The 23,500-nt window shown below is 36.4% G+C and overlaps 1 protein-coding gene across 7 annotated transcripts in view; it reads left to right on the top strand.

The window, feature by feature from the left end:
• Nucleotides 1–23,500, top strand: part of ROBO1 (roundabout guidance receptor 1) — a 1,017,320-nt gene that overhangs the window by 618,659 nt on the left and 375,161 nt on the right. For 3 of the 7 annotated variants that reach the window (XM_074361434.1, XM_074361432.1, XM_074361427.1), the window contains exon 1: nt 16,994–17,125. The exons of the other annotated variants lie outside the window; for them this stretch is intronic. In XM_074361434.1, coding sequence (XP_074217535.1) covers nt 17,071–17,125 — 55 coding nt within the window. In that variant the 5' untranslated portion in view covers nt 16,994–17,070. Of the gene's footprint in view, nt 1–16,993; nt 17,126–23,500 lie in introns of those variants that run through there. 7 annotated transcript variants of the gene reach the window in all.

Genomic DNA, 23,500 nt, shown 5'->3' with positions numbered 1-23,500 from the left:
GAAATCTAGATACATTCAATTTCTTAGCTTTGTTATGTATTTGTTTCACCCATCAAATTTAATTTTCATTCCCAAGAGAATTGAAAGAAACTTTATACACTCTTTAGAGCCATCTTGATATGTTTCTTCAGAAACACTTCATCGATTTACAGACAATTTGCTGCAAGAACTCAAGAATCTGCAACATTCCTCTTGATGTGCTGTTCTGGAATCTGAAAACTCAATCCCACAGGCCTTTTTAATCACTGAAAAGTTTTCACCCCTCTTGTGTTCAACTTTTCATATCCAACTTACTGTAACATGAGCCATGCCCAAGATTCTGCCCTGGATAATTCAGTAATTCTTAACAGCTGACTTCAACTTAAAATACCAAATTTGAGGCACACAGAGACCTTTTTTCCTTTGGGCTATTATAAAACTCCTAGTTAATGTCACTCTTTTTCAGAATTGAAGAATAAAGGAAACTGATAATTTTGTTACACTTGTATTCTTTAATAGCATATTGACATCATTATTTGATTAATATTTTTGTCATAAATGTTTTTAACTTTTTAAGGCTTTTTTTCCTTAATGTGTCCAAGACCATCTACTGTAGGAGTTTAGAACTTAAGAAATACACTTACTTTACTCATCTGCACAAAGATGCCTTCCAAAAGCAAAGTATTTCTTTGAGTATAATATTTAAAAGGTGTTTATACATGAAAGGCAATATACATTCAACCCACTCTGACATGATGTTGAAATTAAAGCAAGTTAATGTTTAATGCTTTCTGCCAAAGAGAATCAAGAGGAGTGGGTGTCAAGTAGAAAGGAAAAGATTAATAAATTCACATCCACAATGTTTTTTATTCAAGGTAACACCCAAATAAAACCCAAAATATATTAATTATACAGATGATTATTTATGTGTTTGTAATGAGAGAAAGAAAGAGGAGAGAAAAAAAGACTTTTATTTTTCATTAACATTTAAAAGTTAGTAACATGAAGAGATCAACTTTGGTAGTAATATGTTCTGGTTCTTATATGAAATTCTCATTAGTTTAGATTAATTTGGTAACCCAAGTCAAAATTAGTCACAATTTATAAATATTATGCTGGTATCACCAGGGAAAGAAGATATTGCCTCGTCAATTTTAAAGGAGTTGTTTTTAAAAATACATGCAAGATATGTTTGAAAATTTATCTATTAATTTATAAGTAAGTAGGTGTCTTTTAAGGACTTGAGATGCTTGAAAACTATGAGGTCCCTTAGTAAAATGCATCAATGATCATGGCAGTTTTGTTTGTACTGTTCAAGTTGTTTAATAGAAGTTAAATTTCAGGTTGCTCTTTTAGAGAATTGATGAATTTTGAATTAATAGAATACTACAGTGATGTTTTTCTTCTTATTCCTTAATGGACGTCAGCAATAAGTCAGTCACGTTGGCTTTCAATTTGAACATTTTCAAAGAAATTAACTAAGTAAATGAGTTCTATAAGAGCAAAACACCTACCTGAGGCCGTTATTTACCATGACAATCTGCTAACTACTTTAAGAACAGCAAAATAAAACAATATTTCTCACAAAAATCCACAAGATAGAGAAATGTAAAGAAGAAACACGACAACAGTTAGAAACAAATTATTTTAATAATGCTGATTTTATATTTTTTCAATGCAACAGATATAAACATGTTGAAAACATTTTAAATTTTAAAAACAAAGCATAAATATATACTCCTCACCCTAAAATATCAACTGTTATTATTTTGGTGTATTTCAACATTGCTATAATCGTACTGTAAATATTATATCTTTATTATTTTTATAATCTTAAAAATAACACTTGTTATAAAATTTAAATAGTATAAAAATATATACTTTCAAATTGATACTGTTTTTGTCCCCGAGATCAACAGGTTGACATACACTACACAATTGTTTTTGACATGGGCTAGGGTATTTTTTTCAAAATATGTTATTATAAAATATGTATTATTGTTTCATAACTAACTTTTTTCACCCAACAACATTTTTCTCTGTCAGTACCTATAAACCTGTCTTTTCCAATATAATTACATAATATATAACATTTGGTTTGCCAATTTTATCCTATGCAGCTCATAACTTTCTAAGTAACTTAAAACCTATTATTTTTAATGACTGTAATACTTTAGTAGATGACATACATAGTTGACCTATTTTTATTAGAAATGTAACCGTTCTCTAGTTTTTTTTTCTTATTCCTGCATTGTTTTAATTAATGCTGTCATGACATCTTTATATATGTAATATCTCCTTAGCTTTCCAGAGTTGGAATTACTAGATCAAGGGCATGATCATTTTAAGACCCTGATACAAATGGACTCCCAGCTTTGTTTTCCCCCTCCTAGAGGCAGTGACATGTCATAAAAAGACCTTGGACTCTGAGTTAGGCAGACCTACCTGGCTTTTGATGCATAGACCATGCTGTGTGAATTGGGACAAGTCTTATATCTCTCTGAATCTCGTTTTTCTCTGTTCCTGAGTCTTAAGATGGAAATTAAACAAAAAAATTCTTTCTAATGTTTTTATGAGGATTCAATGTGAAAAACTAAGTGCATTTTTTTTTTAAATCTCTCATGCTTTGGAAAGTAAAAAACTTACTTTTCGTCCTATTGTAATTTTATTTTCTAGGATAAAACTTTTTTCTTTCAGTTTATGGGGAACCAGACTTCAAGTTACTTTCAGACTGAGCTGAAAATGTGTTCCTGGAAATTTTGAGATGTGAAAATTCATCTAATTCATCTATCACTAAATTCTGGAACAGAGATAGTTAAAGTTATAAAATACCATTTGCTCCAGAAAAATTTAAAAGGATTGACAGTTGTTTTGGCAGGGAAACTATGGGGGAAATTATCCTCTTGATTCATAATAGACACTGGTTCTGAGGATAAAATAGGAAGACAGAGCTCATGGAATAAAGCCTATTTCAAAGAACCATGACCCAAGTTTCAGAAATGTTCCAAGGAAATATACTCAGAGAAATGAAAACCAGATTATTTCAACTTATATTGTAGCTGAGAGAAACTATTGAAAATATAAAATAAATCCCAGATTCAAAATACCAGCCAAATTTTTGAAAAAACAGTGACAGCTTTGTTTTAAACTTTTAACCCAAGTATATTTTAGAAAAAGCAGCAAGTTCCTCTTAATAATAAAATCTACATCTTCTGCCATGGATGGTAAGGTTACTCTTTAGAAACGTTTTTGAACTAAATGTAAGCAAGCATTAAAGCAGCGTGCAGTGCTAAAATGAAACCAGGTAAATTCATCAGTCTATGCATTTTATGTTCCTTGGGGTCCTGTCACTGTTATTTTTATTAAAGAATTTATGCGCCATTATACACCAGTGTTAGTTTTTCCTTAGTGAGATGTGAACAGCATATAAAAAAATGCTTTAAAAGAAAATGAAATGTGCAAGATAAGTCAGTTGTATAATTAGTAAAGAAGAACTCTAATATCCAGCAATTTTTTATACTTTTACTAAAATTATGTTGCAAATATTTTTTCAACTAGATAAAAATTTTTTTAAAGATAAAATCATACTTAGCTACATCATAATATCACTATAAAAGTATTCCACAAATGTGTCAACAATTAGAGCATTATGCATATCTTATTGGTAAATCCCCAAATTCCTAGACAAATATAAGTCTTGCAATTATCACTTAAAATAATGAAATAGAATGTCTTTTTTAATTAATGAGAGTGTTTAAGGTTATAGCAAATAACAAATTATTCACCTATTAAGGAAACTAATTAAAAGCAAGCAAAATTTAGGGACTCGTGAAAACATGCAAAGAATGTTTTATAAAACTAGTTTTTAAATTGTGCCACTCTAACATATTGTTTTATTATTTTGGACTGTGGCTTTATTTTCCATAGTTTTCTAAGACCCCCATGTAGATAAGGAGCAGACGGAAGTCTTTATTTATCAATTTCTAGCCAGCAGAGGGCAATAGAGCATTGTGTACTAAACACCCTCAGCCAATTAAAACACTACATAGAGAAGGTATTTTCCTTTATGGACAAAGACAAAATAAAGAGACCTATTGCAAACTTCTATTTCACCAAAATGTGGATATAGGTGTGGGTGTGGATGTAGGTGTGGGTGTGGGTGTTTTGAGTTCTGAATTATGTTTTTGATAATTTACTATATAGGGAATTTACAATCCAAATTTAATCCAAGGGAACATGCATGAAATATAAAATATCTTAATGGAAAATGTTATCTAGTCTTTGAAGGGAATTTCAAAAACTACGAAGTCCCAGTATTTGTAAAGACATTCTGTCAGGAAATTCTTTTACCCATTTCATAGGCGCAGGATAGGAAGAGAATTATTTTTATATTAAAAGAATGCCTCTCATCCATTTATGTTTTTCAAATAAATTGTTGCCCAGTACTTATACTAAGCTTCAGGTTTTAAGCTCAGCTTATTAAGTTATTATATAATTAATTAATTAAATAATTATTAAATAATTATTAATTTAGATAATTAAACAATAATTAAATTGTTTCAAAATAATTTTATGATGGACTAATGAAATCACTTCTCAAAGAGTGGGTGAGGATTGTTTGCATAATATGCAATGTAAGGAAAATCTTGATAAAAATCTAATTTAAATACAAAGTAATATTTTCTCTCAAGGTTAAATCGGTTCTGAAGAGTTTTTTTGTGCTCCTTACTGTGTATTAGAAAGTTAATTTATTCAGTACATATCACTATCGTAATGTCAGGAAAAATATCTCTGGACCTCCCAGCATTTAATAACTGATTTTTGATTCTAGAAAGTATTGTTTCCAACCATTAAGTCTCACCTACCCACAAATAGATAAGCATTAGAAAGCTTATTTCATGACACTTAAATATAGACACTGAATACTTTTCTCTTTATTCTCTTGGCTTTGCCCCCTTTATAAGCCAGGTTGTATATTTTTGAACTTGTGTTGAAATATTATTCTAAACAGATGTTATCATTTTGTTGGAGGGATAAAATGTACATCTTTTAAATTCCGAATTTCCTTGGTTGCTTTTAAAATCATACTTTCTATTCTCATAGCATTTAAGAGGAGGTATACTTTGAGGATATTACATAAATAATATCTGAGCACCATTGGACCATCACATAGCAAATATGCCATGGCGACATTAATTTTAGCATGTACCCAGTTGGGCTATTCAAAAATAGGTCACCACTAATGTGCTATTATTTAGGAATACTGGTTTCTGAATACTGGTTTCTATATACTATATTAATTTCAAACTCCCTTAGTAAAATCAAATTTGAGTTATTTTAGAAGTTTATTGTATGTAGATGTCTTTTAAACTGTATTTAGGGCTTTCTGAACAATCTGGTGAGCAACAACCCTTATATTCTTTGCTTTATTAGTAAAAAAAAAAAAATGCAGTTTTCAATTACTAGCTATAAACTTAATCCTGAGGTTCCCACAATAATGCTCTCTTTTTCACAATGAAATCATAACAATATTTATTAACTGATATTAAATAATTGCTCACTGTATTCCAAGCTCTATGCTAAGCACTTTTTTCATATCTGTTTCAATCCTTGCAACCCTCCTATAAGGTAAGAACTATTTTTCATTTTACTAATACAAAAGTAAAGAGGTCTTAAAGATGTTAGGAGATGTGTCCATGGTCACCTAGCTAGTCAGTGGTAGAGATCTCTATGCATTTTAAAAACAAATATTGTGCCTCCTCATTCTAAGTATGCACCAAACTCTATCACTTTTCCTGCTCCTAAGAGCAAAGTTTAAATAAGCGCTAAATGCTGTCAGCTTTGCGTTTGCCTCAGACTTTCCGTTATCTTGTAGTTCACTGGAAGATGAGTAATATAAATATGTTATATACCTATTTTTTTTACTAAAGACATATAAATAAAAGTATATTTAGATGCTTTGAAATATATCAACGGATAACTCTTACTATATGCTCACTCAAAGCCTTGTCTACACAAAAGCCCATTGGTGCCCATTGCAAGTTTTGTAGCGTTTAGAAACAATCACCATAGATGTTTTCTGATCATTTCTCAACAACTCATATCTGGTCAAGTCCACATCAATTCAAGACTTACATTTTGTCTTACCGTTCCATGTCATCTTTTTTACTTCATTAATTCCAAGTATGCATGGAAGAAATAACACATTATTGAAAAAATATGCCTCTTTTATAGAAGCTCGAGATTTCAGTGTATTAGAAGAATGTAATTAAATTTCCTTTTTAAGATATGTAAGCATTGAGTAATGCTTTGGTCTATTTTGCATAGAATTTTATAATATTTATGATATTTTCCTACAAAGTAAGGTATACAGCATACCTTGTGTAATAACTTTAAAACCTAACCGTACCCCATTAATAAGATACATTTCCACTAATTTATCTAATCCTCACAAGAAAAAAATTCTCTCAAAAGGTGTTAAAGTTAGATTAGAGCAGTGTTTCTCAAACTTGACACTGTTGACATTTTGGGCCAGATTATTCTTTGCTTTGAGTCAGGGGCTGTTGTGTATAATGTTAGATGTTACATGGCATCCTTTGTGTTTACTCACTAGATGCCAGTAGTACCTTTTTCCCTCCTCCAATTAGTTGTGACAACCACAGATGTCTCTAAACATTGCCAAATATCCTCTGAGTCAGGGGAAGAGGATGAAACGGCCTCCAACTTCTCAGTTTGGAGACGTTCTCACACCAAAATAGAGACAACCTCCTAGTAATTGCCCATTTCCTTTCGGAACTGGATAGATTAAATGCGAAAGGCGTGAATGGGCGCCCAGATATCTGCATTTAGACTTTCTTTTCATTCCTTCTCTTAGTCTAGCTGGGTATTTCTCAAAACCTAGTATACTACACAAAAGTGTAAGCACCAAAGTTGTGCTCAGTGTCACTTTGATAGGAACTAAAATACCATTGTTGAACAAGTCAGAATTCACTTCTGCCGCTGTGGAGTTGATAAGATTTGCAGAAGAGGCAAACTTAAAAGATACATTCACAGCAATTATGTGTGGTCAGTGCTATGGAGAAATAGCCGAAGTTTCTTCAAGCATTTTACACAGGCATTTGACCTATTGGGGAAGATGGGAAATGGGAGGTCTGGGACAGCTTTCCTGGGGAAGATACTTTCATCTGAGACTTAAAGGAGGAGGTAACCAGGGGGAGTCAGGGCTAAAACGCAAGCTCTTCAGACTGTATTCTGGTCCTTTAATCACATAGTTTCCACCTGGAAAACATATTTAATGATGTTCTAGAATGTGTAAACATGTCTAAAGAAACATCTCTATATGCATTATCACCTTTTCAAGTATTCTTATTGTTGTAAAATTTTGAAGAGAGCAAGATCAGAAAAATTTAGTATAGTGGATAATCTGGTTTATTAGACTTTGCCAAGTGTTCTGTATATTTCTGTATGAGTTAAACAGAACTGACAAAAATCACAATTATTTAAAATAGATGGATTTGCCAGATAAAGATCTAATTTTTTAAGTGATTGAAATTACTACCCTCAAGAAATAATGACATTATGTCCTCAATCGATTAGGCATCCAAAATGAGAATTGATGTCTTTTCTTTAATTATTTTAACTTTATAGTTCATATTTTGGCAGGCAAAAGAAGGTAGTTAACTTTTCAAACTCTTAGTGCATAATAAGCCACATGTGGAATTTAGAGGAATTTCAAGAAATAGGTGATGTTACCCAAAATAATATGATTTGGATAAAGTAGAATGCACATTACAAATCTAAGTTGGCTCCTATTTAGACTAGTACATTTAAGTATGGTTGCATTATGGTCACTGTCAATAATTCTGATAGCCAAGTGTTAAACAATATGCACTCCCAGCTGCAAGAGAAATTAGCAAAATAATGAACTGTGCTTGATTTCATACTTTTCCCAAAGGTAATTGTTTAGAAAAACCTTATGACTTGATTTATCGCCCTTGCTAAAAGAAAAGAGTTTACTTTCTGGTGTGAAGTACAAGACCTGTGAAATTCAAGCATACTTGTGAAATACAAACATTTTCATTTTAATCGGTTATAGTGAAAACAAAAAGCACCCCTTGAACAAACAAAATAATCCTATTGGAAAAAAGTGAAAATCTCAGTTGTTAAGAATTATCTAATAGTTCTTCATTGTTGTCTGTGATGTTTAACTTGATGTATGTTGATTCTAAGACAATTTGAATAATCTGCATGGTAACTCCAAACAATTGAGTCACTTAAAATGTGGGATGTGTATATTACTTCAATACAATATCTGTTTTTAAAATGAAATTTATTAATAATTTAGCAAGACAACACCCTAATATGATTTTAAAAAATCAGATTCTAGGCACCTTAGTGATAATTGGAAGTAACTTAAATATCTAACCATCAGAGCTTAGTTACGTATATTTTAGTATACTCATATGATGGAATTTTACTTCATTCCTTTAATGATGATGCTGAAGAATATTTTATGACAGAAGAAATTTTTGTGACATAATGTTGAGTAAAAATGCAGGATATGTAGCAGTTTTAGAGTATTCCATATTGTAAGAATAAAAGCCTACACAAAGCAAAAAAAAGCAAGCAAGCAAGCAAGCAAACTATACAATAAAATGATGATGGCATATGTGATTATATTTGAGAGAATTACTGTAAGTTTGGGGGGTGTTGTATATTCTAAATATTCTAAAAATATACTCCCCCTATATTTTGAAGAAAAACAAATACAATCTCATTAGAACCAGTTAGCTGAGTTCTGAGTTCCCTATATCTGAATATAGGGATGTAAACCATATTATTTTTAGTATGTACTCAAAAAATATTTGTGGCAAAACATCAACATGCTAAAGTAGTAAAACTTTTTTTTTTTTTTTACTTTGTAGTTGAAACATGTAAGTGAAAAGTAAGGTTTAGAAATCTTTGAATAAATAGAATAATTTTTGTATGATTTTTTTTGTAAAGTCGTTTAACTGACTTCAGCATACATCTGCTTTGTTTCAAAGACACTCATATGATACATAAATGCGACAAGATAGGTACTGTACCAGGGAAATTCTACCTTCTAGGTGTAATAAAGCAGCTTTAAAGTAGTATGTAGTGATAGGAAATTGAGAAGATGAGATTAGATCAAATCAACAAAGACTTTCAGTTAGAATAATGGAATTGGATGATTTCTTTTGGAATGTGGCCAGGACGCTAGAGAGGAGGTGATTAAACTCTTGGGAAAATATATAATTATCCTTGTTGTTAAGACAGTAGGTTAACATTTGATGTCAATTTTCACCAGCAGTTTGTTTCTCAGAGAAAATTGTAGGATATGGCTTCAGTATTTATCCACAAGAATGAGCATCTCCATATTTAGAATCCTAGTTCTCAATGACACCAGGCAGCTATTAAATCCCAAAGCCCCAGTTTAGCTTTTCAAATGTGAAGTCATTTTCCCATAAGCCATAAGAGAAATATATTAAAAGTCTGTAAAATAAATAGCATAAAACTTTCAATATGATGTATAATACTACAACTTAATGAATTTTTTATTATTAATGTTATTATTATTATTATTTATGATAAACTTGGATACTCTTTTTCCAACGTTATTATAACATTAAATATTTGGCCTACTTTTTATTTACTGGCCCAGAAAGTAAACCTTAAACAGGGAACTCTAACAGAATTTCAAGATGTTTTTCAAATCAACATAATGCTTCTTTAGTGAACTGATTAAAATAACTGTTAGAACCTAGGTAAAATATCATTCAGAATAAACAAAGCAGCAGGTGGGACTAAATATAACGAATGTACAAAATGAGACATAAATCCTAACATATGTACCTCAATCCTCTAAATATTTCTTGAATGGATTTTTTAAAAAGCGATAAAAAACCAAAAACATTAAACAGTTTTGTACAACACATCTGCAGAATTAAACATAATGTAAATTACTTACTAAGTAGTCAGTTTGTGTTCAAATTGTAAGCCTATGGATTGTGTCATTCAGCTGTGCAGCTGTTAACTATGATCCCAATTTAAGAGAATTTTAATTCGTGGTTAGAATAGTGTATGCTTGGTTCCAGATATATCTGGAAATAAGAAACCAAAAGACAGCAAAATTCTATGATAAAACATTAATATATATCCATTTTTATGTTTTTCATTATACTTTGAATGTCTTAACAAACTTGTGTTACATATTTTTCCAAGCCTTCTTGTTAAAGTTAAGAGAAACATAAAACTCCTTTGAACATTTTAGAAGTAAAATAAAAACTATTTAAACATCTAAATTCCATACAGAAGTGGAACTACAGATTCATATACTTCAGAGTTACTTTCTTATCCTAAAATGAAAATAGATCTTTACGCAAACAAAACAAAACTTACACATCAGTGGTTTCCCAAGCTAGGACAAAATCTGTAAGAATAACATTACTTTAGTCAACAACTTTTATTTATACTTCACAGTCTGGTGTGGGGGTAAGATTCAGGTAACCAAGGTTCAAATCTGTGTTCAGCCTCATATTAACTGAATGTCCACCATATCCTCATGTATAAAATAGGATAATAAGAGTAACTGATCTGATAATGTGTTTCTGAAGATTTAAATGAGTTAGAATATATCAAATACTTAAATCTACCTCTGGCACATAATGCTATGTAAATGTTAGCTGTTATTATTTTTATTCATAGCAATATAATATTTATTATATTATACCATAGCTCTATATCTAGTGATAGTAATATTCTAAAGGTAGAGACTCTTGACCAAGAATTTCTGATTAACCTGCTCTAGTGGAAAGAAATCTCTAGAGATTTAGAGGACTGGGTTCTAGTTTTGAGTAAGGCACTAACTAAAGGAGTGTTCTAGGAAAAGTCAATTTCTTAAAACTTTAGATTTCTCAGAGCTACAGATAGGTTCATTTAGGAAGCATTTTTCCAAAAAATACATTAACAGACAATGAAATAAGACTCATTCATTCATTCATTCATTCAACAAACATTTGATTGCCTATAGGATACCAGGCACTGTTTTGGATGATGGGAATAAAAGAGTGAATAAAACAGTCAAGAATCTCTGACCTCATGTAAGATTCTAAGAGGAGTGGGTCAGTCAATAAAAATAAATAAGGAAATATATGATTTCTTAGATGGGGAAAAATGTCCTGGAAGGGAAAAAAAAAAAAAAACCAGAAAAACAAAGGTATGGAAAGTATTGTGTATATATGTAATTTTAAAGTTGGTGGTCTCAAAAGGTTTGATTTTTAAAATCTGAAAGAGGAAAGAGAGTATGTGTGCTGATGTATGGAGGTAAGTATTCCAGTCAGAGCAAGTGAAAAATCTCAGAGGCTGGTGGCTGCCTGATAACATCCTAGGAATAGCTTAGAGGCTGTTGTGGTGAAGTGACGTGAGCAAGGGCGTGTAAGAGGCTGGGGTAGATGCTGTCAGGGAAGCTCATGTGAGGCATTGTAGACATCTGGAAAGAGTGTGCTGTCACTTTAGGGAAGATGGGAAACCACTGGAGGGTTTTGAGCAGAGGCTTATGTTTGAACCCAGCTTGTTCTGAACCAAAGTGCCTGTCCTACCATGGAACTCTCCCCGCCGCCCCGCCACACACTTTGATTCAAAACAAGCTGGGTTCAAATATAAGATTCATTGCTTCCAGACCTCCCAACTTTGAGTTAATGATTTATTCTCTCAACCTCTCTCTAAATTAGGATGATAATACCACCTCACGTGATCATGGTGAGAATTAGATCAGATAACATCTGTGAAGGACCCCAAACATTGCCCTCAATCGATGCTACTTCCCAGTATCCTTTCCTTCATCTTCAAAAATCACTTGTCTGTTAACATTGAAGGATTAAATCTTAAGGAGACTCATGTTGTTAATAGTCAAGGTCCCAGGCTCTACCAGAAGGACTTAGCAATATAATCTCTTGAGTATCTACAGTGTCCCCAAGACGCTGAGATGCTAAAAGCCTGGCACAGCCCCAGTAATTCAACAGCAAACTCCAGTGTATCATGTTTTTATTTTTTAATGAGCCTTATTCTGTGAGACTGGCACACACGATTAGGTGAAGCCAGTGGAGTTCTATCCCACGTTTTCCTATACTGAAATCTTTGACAGTGCCTTAAGTCTTTAAGTAACTAAAGACAGATAACCCAGGAAATCTCTTATCCCTGTGGTTCCTGGTTTGGGGCCCATAATTACTCATTCTAAAAGGCAGAGAAGCAAACAAACAAAAATAATACTGTTAAAATGTGTCCTATGTACATTCGAAAGAAAGCATCCTGATAAACTTTCATGAACAAGAATTAAGTTACACATATTTTAAAATTCCACCTAGCATTTTTTTTCTTTTCTTCCCTTCCTTTGCTCTTTCTCTCTCTCCCTTTCTTCCTTTCTCTTTCTTTCTTTCTTTTCTTTCTTTCTCCTATCTTCCCTTCTTCCTTTACTACTTTAAACTTAAATTAGCTCTTTTTCCTTGAGCTCCCATTGCATGTAAAAATCTATACCCCACCACATGTGACTGATTACATGTGACTTGTTGATGTCACATATGGCACTTAGAATCAGTAAGTACTACTGTGTTGCTCATTTTTAAAAAGTAAACTTTCCTGTAGGTACTGAACGAAGTTCACTACAGAGACAGGGCTTCTCAAAACACAGTAGATGTTCCAACAGATGTGAGTTTATTCTCCCTTTATTAGTTACTTTAGGTTACCTTCCTAAATGGGATTTCTCTCATGTATCCAAACTTAGAAAAATATTCAAATATTAGATTATTGAAATATTCAACCAGTTCATCAATTTAGATACCAAAGATTGCACAGATTATTTGGTAACTCTGTATAAAAATGGCTAAACTAGCTGTTGCGCTCAGACAGGTAGTATCTTGGATAAAGCAGCACAGCCTGGGCGTGTACTGTACACGTGATGGTAACGATGGCGCTTCTCACCAGACGACCTGGAATTTCAGCTTGCATCTCAGGCTTGGTCTGAGTGGAGGCTTCTTGGTAAGGGGGAAGAGAAAGAAATGTTCTGGTTTGTAGTTTCTTTAAGAACTTGACTGTTCCTCCTAATCTGGGTAAGTGGTATATGGAATTCCTACAGCGACCCTGGGCATTTCATTATTTCCTGAGTCCGTATAACTAGCCCTATGAAAGATAAAAATCGGATCAGACCAACTCAAGAGATTATTACTGCTCTAGAATTCTGAATGTCAAAGAAGCCCCAATTCACAGGACTACTAGAATGCATAACTTTCAGGTTCCCTCAAAATTCTCAAGGAGACATTTTAGGGAGGCTAAATTTCATAAGCGTCAAATGATCAGAATTCTCTAAACTCGAGAATACACCGCTCGATCAGATCACAGTGATCAGAATAGAGTTTCTGAGAACAAATTACGACACCTTCTCCTTACCTTGATCTTTGTCTCCCAACCAATCAGTCTGAAATGAGTTGGAATTCAATCGTACAAGTCAGAGCTGCCTGAAGACCTGGCATTTGGAGGCACCGTATCCATGTGTACACACGCACACTTGCACACGTACTCATACCGACATGTTTATTATGTCATGCATTCTCCTAGTAATTTAATGTTCAGGAGTTAAAATGGAAAGGTGGCAAGTTGCTGTGATTCATCCATCTCCAGCTACTGACCTGTCATTTAACCCCAACCACACTGTTTTTAATTCTTCAGATGCGTTCCACTCTGGGGCCTGTGTAGCTCTCTGTATAAGAGCTTGGGGGGGCCTGTGGGATGGGTTTCTATTTGCATCCTGCCCTGACAGAGCCCTTTACTGTTTGTTTGCGTGAGTAAGAGTGAGCGAGTGAAAGGAATAAGTTAGGAAAGCTCTCAGGTACGCATTCCTAATACCTTCTGAGAACAAAGTCTTGTCTTCAGGTACCACCTTTATGGAATTGACAGAAAAGCACCCTTTAGATGAGGCAGGGGAAGAAGAAAGGATTAACATGTATGAGCTGGCGATGACCAAAAGGTAGTTCCTTGAGGGAACTTACTGCTGACTTTCTTCTGTAATATAACCTCTAGGAGTAGGAGAGAGGACTTGGGGGTGGGGTGGGAGAGGGTGGTGTTGTTAATAGAAGCTGAGAAATAAAAGGATAAAAGAGAGTATTAATATGGCCCATTCAATGACAATGAGATACATGATAAAGGTTTTGAGAAATCTTGGGAAACTTCCGAAGACCAGGAGACTTGCTTTGGAGAAACAATGCAACAGGGATTCTTACACATATTCTATTTTATATTTAAAAATATACATCCTTTGTTAAGTGGAAGTTCAGAATCTTTGTTTCAAATGCTCTCGGATGATATGAGGATTTGAAGGATTTTCTCTCTCTTTCTCTTCGTACTACGCTTTAGGTTATTTACTTTCTGTTACTAGATAAGCTTTTCTTAAAAGCACATTTTATCCCAAGGAGGGAAAAACACATTTTGTGTTTCTCACTAAATATCCTTTCACAAAGAACAAATCAATGTATGTTTTTCAGCATTTACTGCACTTTCCTGGTTTTTTATTGCTGGAATGATTTTGGTTGGAGTCTTTGAATTCTTATCTCCAGCCTGTTTACTGAATTTTCAGTCAGCTTTCTCGGGATTAAACTATCTTTCGCTTTCAGAGATAGGTGCTGTTAACCAGGATTTCTTTCTGCAAAATGCTGCTCCAAGGTCATTGGTTGTTAACAGCAGCAACCAAAATAAATGTATGATTTGCTTTTAAAACTGTATCTTTTGTTAGGTAATGCAGGAGCTAACTTTAAAAAAAATGTACAGCAGTATTTAGAAGACAGTAAATCCTTCCCCACCCCTCCCTCTGTCAGACATCCTCCTCTGCAGAGACAACACTGAACACAGGTTCTGGTATATCCTGATAGAGAACAAAGAAGCATGTTGAAGTTATTGGACACACCTTGGTAGATTATTTATTAAAAAGTATAATAACCCTAAATACCAGTATCAACCATTTATTGGCCACACACCATATCTCAGGTGGTTTACAAACAGTGTCTTTTTAGTAGAAAGAAAAATGAATGAATGAATGAATGAATGAATGCAAGAATGCAGGTCAGATGTGCCAGATTTGTTTTGCTGTGGGTATAATGTGTGAATATCTCAAGAGTCCCTATTTTTCAGAAAACAAAACTGAGATTTGGCCTGGTTTCAGAGTTAGTAACTGGTAGGTTGGGATTTCAGGGCGAGGTGTACAGGGTGTCAAAGCCCACGCCTTTTGGTTTTGAAATGCTTAATTACTTCTATAACCGCAAACTCCCAGGTAGTCAAGGCTGTTTCTTGGATTTGTCCCTCTTCCTTAGTTCCTTACCCATTGTTAACATTCTGATACTTAAGAGTCAATGAAGTTGAAGGAGCGGTTCTTCGTTCCAAAAGAAAAAAAAGTAAAAAGAAAAAAAAAAGTCCCCAGCCGCCCCCCCACCCCCACCCCAGCCCCTCACCCTTCTAATTGGATTGCTTTTCTACAGGCGCCTCAACAACTACAATTTAAAATGAAATGATTTTTGTAACAAAGTGCCCATCTACTGATATATTCTAGATAGTTATTTCTCTACCTCTTGTCCTAAAGGATTGTTTGTCCATATTTGATTTAAAAAAAACAATGAGAATAGAGAAGGGTGAAGGTAGAGTTATTTGAGAGTTTGTTCCAACTCCTGGAAGCGGTAGGGAAGAGGTTAAGCTGGACCAGGAGGATTTTTGAAGTCTTTGGCTGGGAGGTTCCATTTGGAGAAAGGTGCAGGGGAGCTAGGGGTGGCGAGAGAAACAAGACAAGTTCCCATTCGCTTGGATTTCTGATCCTGAGCAGTTTCTCACCTGAGGGCGCAGTCGGGCACCCTGGCTTGTGGATGGAAGTATTAACGAGCAGAACTTGCCAGACCAGCGTCTGGAGAGTGTAGAGTGAAGCATGGAAAGGACCGTGCGTCCCCTTTAAGTATTCTCGGGCCGGGAAAAAGAGGGAGGAAACTAGGAGCCGCGGGGACGGTGGGGGAAACCCACAAGCGACCGAGCCAGAGAGGAGGCAGCGTGAGAGCAGAAACTTCAGACGCTGCTGATCCCGGCGAGGCTCGGGTGAGCCGCGGCGGCCGTCGCTCCCACCCGCAGCAGCATCCTCCTCGCTCCTCTCCGCCGCCTCAGGGAGGTCCGGGAGCTGCCTCTCTGCAGCTACCGCGAGCCAGGGCTGCGGGCAGCCACCCTCAGGAAGTTTGGGCTCCAGCTTCCCAGCCGCGGAGAGTTCGGGGTGCCTTGCGCGCACGCCCCTGCGGGCGAGGGGCCAGGGGCGATGGTGAGCGCTGCGCCGGGTTGGGGGCGCCGGGGAGGCGTGACCGTGTCCGCGGACCTGCTGCTGTTCTCAGTGCCCTCTGCATCCCCCAAGTGATGGGAACAAGAGCCCGCCCAGGCAACCGCTGTCGCTGCACCGCCCACTCGCTCTCCCCCAGCGCCCTAGTCACCCAGGCACACCCCCGGCACCCTGTGCCGGTCCGCCCGAGCTGCTGCCGCTGCCTTGGCTGCCTTTGCCGCCGCCTCGCGTGGCCAGCTGTTGACTGGGCTCGCCCATAGACCGAGAAGCACTTTCCGGCCCTTCCTGATCTGTTCTCACACCCCAACTTTGCCGCTGCCGCGCCGGCCCTTGCCGCGGCGCTCAGGCGCACAGTGTGGGGGCGCACCCTGGGAGGCTCCGCAAGACCTTGGAGGCAGGAAACCGCACAACTGCTCTTCGGCTTCGGCTCTTTGTTGTTCGCTTTGGATGGTCCTTGGGAAGTGGCCGAGCCTCCTCGGAAACCCTGGAGCCAGAGAAAGCAAACCTTGGAATTCTTAGTCTGCAAAGGGCTTTGAGATACTGACAAGCGTCCGGAAAGGTGGACAAGTAATTGCCCTGAAAACTCCTGGCGGATTGACCCACGTTGCTTATATTAAGCCTTTGTGTATAGAGTGTGTGGTGTGTGGCTTCATAAATTTGGGGACCCCATTTCTACTCCCTCCTCTTGGCATGAGACTGTATGCAGGATCTACCCGAGGACAATGATCGCGGAGCCTGCTCACTTTTACCTCTTTGGATTAATATGTCTCTGTTCAGGTAACCCCGCGTCTTTTTTCACTCTTCACTCCTCTCTGCACGACCCCTCTTTCACTTTTCAAAATCAACTCCCGAACTGCGTTTTGGCGACCTCTCCCTTCTAAGACTGGAGGGGCTCGACCCCAGGCAGGAGTTTTAGACGAAAAGGTTCTTAGTTCGCACTTTGGGTTGTCCCTTTTACCCCCCATCCCCCAAGACCCCCCAAGCCTCCTCGCTGACCTAGGCCTTTTGCCAAGTTCGAGGCACGCCCAGTTCTCTCTGGGCAAACGCACATCTGAGCGCAAGGGTGGGAGAGGCAGCGGTTGGCGATGAGCTTGGGCCCTCAGGATGAGCCAAAGTGAGTTTCATCCATCGGCTGCTTCCCTCGGGAAGGGAGATGTGCGCCCGGGGAGCTGTGGCCCAGAAACACGCCAGGATTCCTGAACCTGGTCCGCCAATTCGCCCCTCCTCTTCCGAGCAAAGGGGTTATTAGTAGTTGTTTTATGTAACCAAACTCTGTAATTAAATTCGATTCTGAAGAATCTTCAGGAAATAACTCCTTCTTACGGTAGGATATAAACTAGCCACTCTGCCTGGCTGAGTTTAGAAGGAAAACAGGCAGTTTCAAGTATCTGAAAGGGAACACTTAGTTGCCTGGGAATTTTCATTGGTAAGGGTTGAAACAAGGCTGAATTTCGGATTCGGGGGATTCATTAAATAGTACCGAAACTCTCCATGTGACGTGTTGGAAGGATGCTGCGGTGGGATACGTTTGACCCAAGGGCGAACACGGCATCTCCTTGCAAATAGTTTTCTTAAACTCCCTAAGAAACTTTTTTACTATGGGGCAGTAGAGCCACGACTCAATTTTTCTTTCTTTCTTTCCTTTTAGTAGATTCTGGTTTCAATCAAGGATCCGATTTCAAGCCTTAAAGCACGCACACGCACGGTGTACCTCAGGGAATTTTTTATAGTCGTGTCCTGGGCTTCAAATTGCATCGGGGCCTATAGGTTAGAGTCACTTAGTTTGCATGATTATGAAACAGCTTTGAAGGTTGGTTTGAGTTTTTTGTGGTCCATGGTTATGGTTTATATTTTGACCAGAGATTTTACTTAAATTAATGAAGTATGAAGAAGAAAAAGGAAAGTGCACGTCAACTGAATGATAGCAAATAAACCTCTAAAATAATTTTAGCCCACAAGATATGCTTTCTGACTAAAAGAAAGATTTGCAACAAAACTTAAGTAAGAAATTCCTTAGTGCTTTGAAGAAAAGAGAAAACAGAAGTTTTCCTTTATGTCACAGTGGAAGGATGTATAAAGGATCCACACTCTTTGGGGCTGCCTCTTCTTCCAGCTCCCGGTCTCTGTAACATAGGTTTTTTTCTTAATTTGCAGATCTGAATGACTGAATAGTTCCCCACCCCCAAGACCAGCCAAGGATGCAAATCAAAAACATTAAGTTCTGATCTCTCTATTTGTCTCTCTTTGCCAGGTCTACTCCTAGTTTAATTTACAGCTTCAGATACCTTTGAGATTTTTGTTGATTCACCTTCTCAGTTAAAGTTTATTCACGTGTGTAAAGTGAAGTGTCAGTGTGATAAATGACTGGAGGGGCAGATTACTGAAGATAGGGGGCTTAATGGTCATTAGTCACTGTTTGAGCTGAGTTTGTATATGTTGGGACTTTTTATCGTGGCTGTAGATTAAAGATAGGGTCACACTAATAGGGTATCACTGAAAGCTGGTCGTGTCAGCGTACAAATTCTGTCTTCACTGAGAGCAGTATCTTGGAGTGTGTGTACCGTCCTTTCAGGTTTAAAACTTTGATTAGTACTTAGTACCTGAAGTTCGTAATTTAAATAGATGTGAGGCATTTATAATCTTAAAGCTCAAATGATATCTAGCTTTGTTTTTCTAATTTGATTTCCATTTAAGCCACGGATGATTTTACTAAATCCAAGTTTTTCCTGTAGGTGTGGTTATCTACTTCATCGGCCAGGTTGCAGGTCAGAGGTGTCTTTGTGAGATGCTGTCTCATATTTAACCTGTAGCTGTTTATCAGTCTTCCGATGACTTTCACTCCTGCTTGGGGAGGCTGAATTATTGGGCTGCTGGGGTGATTTCATGACAGTGTGCTATTCTTAAGCCCCACTATTGATTTGAATAAAACTTCACAGAACTCAGATAAGTAAGTAGAGTTGGGCGGGCTCAAAACACCTGGACAGGGAATGAATGAAGTTCTTGAAAGATTGTGTTTCATATCTCGCCTCAAGCCTAAGATCACAGCCTATCACTTGTTAATGGAGTGTATTTAAGAGAAATGTGGTGAGTTTAAATAAATCAAAGTGTACTGAGGGGGTAAGGTACCTTCAACAAGATTTAACCTGTAAAAGCATCTACTGGTTGTCAGGTCTTTTTTCTTTTTCTTTTTAACCTGGCTGCCAACTTAACAAACTCCTATAGTTTTCTTCAAACAGATTATAAACTTCACGTTGATGAGCTGATGTCATACATAACATCAAATATTGTATGTTTGCCCTTTGTAGACTTTTATTTATTAACCTAATGCTACAATACATATCTCTTTATTCTAGGAAACTAAGATTTTGGAAAAACATGGCAATTTCTTTAGAAATTCATTTTTCCCCCGGTGCATTTCTTTACTGTTTGTATACTTGAGTTCTTTTCTACGGAGAGCTAGACTTTTGGTGAGGGGAGCAGATGGGATAGCACTGGGAAAAAAAAAATCTGTGTGATCTCTCAGGAACTGATTTAAACATTCTTCCTTTATGGACTTCCTTTCCTCAACTCCATTTGCTAAAACTTGCTTCTAAGTGAAGATGTGATTAAATTTTAGTTCAAACTTAGGATGTGATCTGAACTTCAAATGAAGTGGAGAATCACTAGTGCTATCTTTCTTTTCTCCTTTTTTGGGGGGAGGGGGAGGTCTTTTTCTCTTGGGGAGAGGGAAGTTTTTAAAAGTAAGTTTCACTGTGTGAGCCACCTATCTGGCTCTGTGGCCTTTCTCTTTAACTGGCAAGATTCTTTGGTAATTCCAATAACTTCTTACTAATTTCTTTATAAACTTTTTAGCTTTCAAGTATAGTTATCTGAATACTGTGACATCTTTTAAAAACATCCCATTTCTTGATAACGGGCCCTCTAATACATAGGATATTTATGGCTAAAATGTCTTAGAACAGTAAATTTACGTGAGATTTTCCCTTAGTCTTCACTATGACAAATGAAATATTCTTGTGTGAGTTAATGTGGTACAAAATGCTACATTTTAAACCTATAATCACACTTGTTTGTTTGGTTCTTCATTTATTGTACATGGAGTAGGTATCTATAGTTTAAAATGCTAGACACCAAGAATAAGACTGGAAGGAAACTTGGAATAATATCTTGCCAATGAAGATCATAAATAGTTGAGTCTATATATAGTCATCTTCTGTGTTAACAAAAGATGCTAGAGTAATGCTCATGTTAATTTCTGGCCCTTTTAAAAATAATTTGATTCTTAAAACAAAAGTGTAACTGCCTTCCATGCACAATTTCTTATAGAAAAATATAAGGAAATCAAAAGTTGTTACTCAGTTTAAAACTAGGCCTAAGGTAATCTGTAGAATAAATTAAGAAATTTGGTAATAAGAAAAGAAAAAAAAATGTGAAATTAGAGGCAGAAGTCCAGAGAGGTATAGTAGAAACAGATCCAGAATTAAACTCATTTTAAACTATAGGAGGAGTGGGTATGGAAGTAGACAGAGCTGCCAAATCTCAGTGCACCCTCTGAGCACACAGAGGACATAAAGCAAATCTGAAAAGTGGGTTCTTGAAAAATTGATATCAGTGTGTGTGCTCTATGTTGAACAACTATTTAAAGAACTAGACATTTTTTAAAACAAAGAAGTGATTTGAGACATGCTTAAATCTTTAATGAATTCAGACAATGGTTTTTTTTTAAGCTAAATTTGATAGAGTTTAGAATGTTGACTACCTCAATTTACACAGGAGTGAAAAGCTAAGTAGTTACCTTCCATATTACAATGTTTTTTTGCTTAGAAGAGACCAGTAAAGTGAAAGAAAGAAATAATTTTAAAAAATGAGATCAAGTTCAACTTCTGGTGTACCCTAAGAAACTTCATGATTGTGACGACAACCCTTGCTATGAAGATATGGCTTTCACTCATTGAACATGCACCATTATCTTATTTAATGCTTTTAAGAAGCCTGTGACATAGGTGCTAATATTAGTATTTATATATTTATATAAATATATACATATTTATAGTTTTTGGTTGTGGAAACTACATCAGGAGAGGTTAGAAGATGTGAATGAGCTTGGATTTAAAACAAACTGATTCCAAAACCCTTAGCCATCATACATTTTCCTAGTTGAAAGAGAGAAATGAAGAATTAAAATAAGAAAGATTATGATTCAATCATTCTTTATTTAAAACATGTCCCCCAAATCCCCCCTAAACACTGTGGTTTTTAACACTTGAGAATTTGGAAGGGAAGCATTTGTATCCTGCGATTAAGTAAATGGTCGTTAAATTTTTAGATCATCAGGCAAGACATTCAGTTCTCTGCATTCAACCAACCTGCATCCAGCCTTTATCATGTCTGTATTTTCTGGCCTGCTTCAAAAAAGAAACTGAACAGAAGTCAAAACAATGATGACTGGTGTTGCAGAAACACAGATATACAGCATTCCAAGTTGTATTTTGAAAAATGAATGCCATCCTCATTCATGCACACTTGAAGAAACATTTTGCTCTGAGTCCCAAGGCAAATAATTGGGTACTTATCAGGGAAGAGCCTGTGGAGAGACCATCATTTCCCCTGGGATTGCTGCTTCCCCTCTGTGTTGGACATGGGCTGGTGGTTGCTTAGTAGTAAATGAGCCTTCTGCTTGACTGCTGTTCACAGATGACCCACTTCATGGTTACTGATCATGGAAGGGTTGAGTGTTAATACCTGGTTGATCAGCTGGTTGGAAACTGCTTATGCAGAGCCAATAAAGTTGCCATCCTGTGGAGATCAAAGGCCACCTCCTTTCTTTACAATTCTGGATTAGTATGGTTTCCTTTTCCCCTTCTCCCTCCACCTTCAGCCCTTTCCTTCAATCTTGTCGTTGAAGAAGAGGAAGAAAAAAGATTATCTGTAGAGTACAGGAAGTTAGCTTTGATCTCCACTTCTTCGCCTCCCTCTCCCTCTCTCTCTCTTTAGCCATCCAAAAGGCTATTTCTAACGCTGGAGGGTATCATGTTGCATGCTTCATGGGAGAGCTCAGTCTCATTTCCCTTAAGCCAAAACAGACTGCTCCAAATTCTTTTACTTCTGTGATTTTACTTGGCTTCCAAGCATCTTATGACAGTGTTGTTCCACACATAAAACAATATTTTGAACAGCATGACTGTGCATATCTTTCTGATTTCATTCCGTGAGAGAAGTTAGGCTGCAGTATTCACAGCTCTCTGTTGCTTAGAGCCAGAAGGGAATATCTGTTTATTTTATTTAGTTAATTCATTTTATTATTTGGAGGAGGGTGTATAGAAGTTAAAACAATTGGCGAAAAGGTTCTCGGGTTGTGATTTTGATGCTGAATAGTCCATAGGCTTAAATGCCTGTCACCTAGTTTGACACTTAAATGAAGCGTTAAAAGCACCACCAGTGGATACAAGCAAATGTCAACAGAGCAATGTGGTTCTGTCTTAAGTGGGAATATATTCTTCTGGTGTCAAGTAAGTGATTTATATGCAGCGTGTAAGAAGTGGTAGGCGTCAATTGCTAATAATACAGTGTATCTTGGGGATCTATTTTTTCGATCATATTAGTCTTCCTGACTAGAAAACATGTTTTTAAAGCACTAGTAGTTCATGGTCACACTTTTCTAAAATGCTCTTGATTAGATTTCAGAAAATATCAAGTTCAAAGCTCATCAGTACATTCCCTGAGAACCAGGGACAACTTATCCACAATCAGCCACAGAAGGAACATGGAGTCCTTGGAACTTTCCCAAAATTATTTGCAAGAGGTTCTGCTTGACAATACCAGAGAACGAGTTTGTATGCCTGGCACTTGTAGATTCTTCTTTTACTGCAAGGAAAAGTATTTTGAGAGTAATAAAATTCTTACAGGCAACAACCATTTAGTACTTTACACATTATTTTAGGTATATGTTATCCTCTGATTGACTTAAAATTTCAATGAGCAGAACGAGAGACATTGCTTACTTAATATGACCATAAAGTTCTTTGTAGCATGTTGTGTTTGCTCATAATTAATGTACCGTTGTGGAAAAAAATATCAACTTGGTAAACTCATTCTTGGATGTTAGCAGAAGAGGAAACAGGCGCCTGATTTTAGTTTCCCTACTCATGTGAT

The sequence above is a fragment of the Camelus bactrianus genome, chromosome 1 (assembly GCF_048773025.1).
Source record: "Camelus bactrianus isolate YW-2024 breed Bactrian camel chromosome 1, ASM4877302v1, whole genome shotgun sequence".
NCBI classification, from domain to species: Eukaryota; Metazoa; Chordata; class Mammalia; order Artiodactyla; family Camelidae; genus Camelus; species Camelus bactrianus.
The sequence above is the reverse complement of the archived record's forward strand: the minus strand, read 5'-3'. Positions and strand labels throughout refer to the sequence as shown.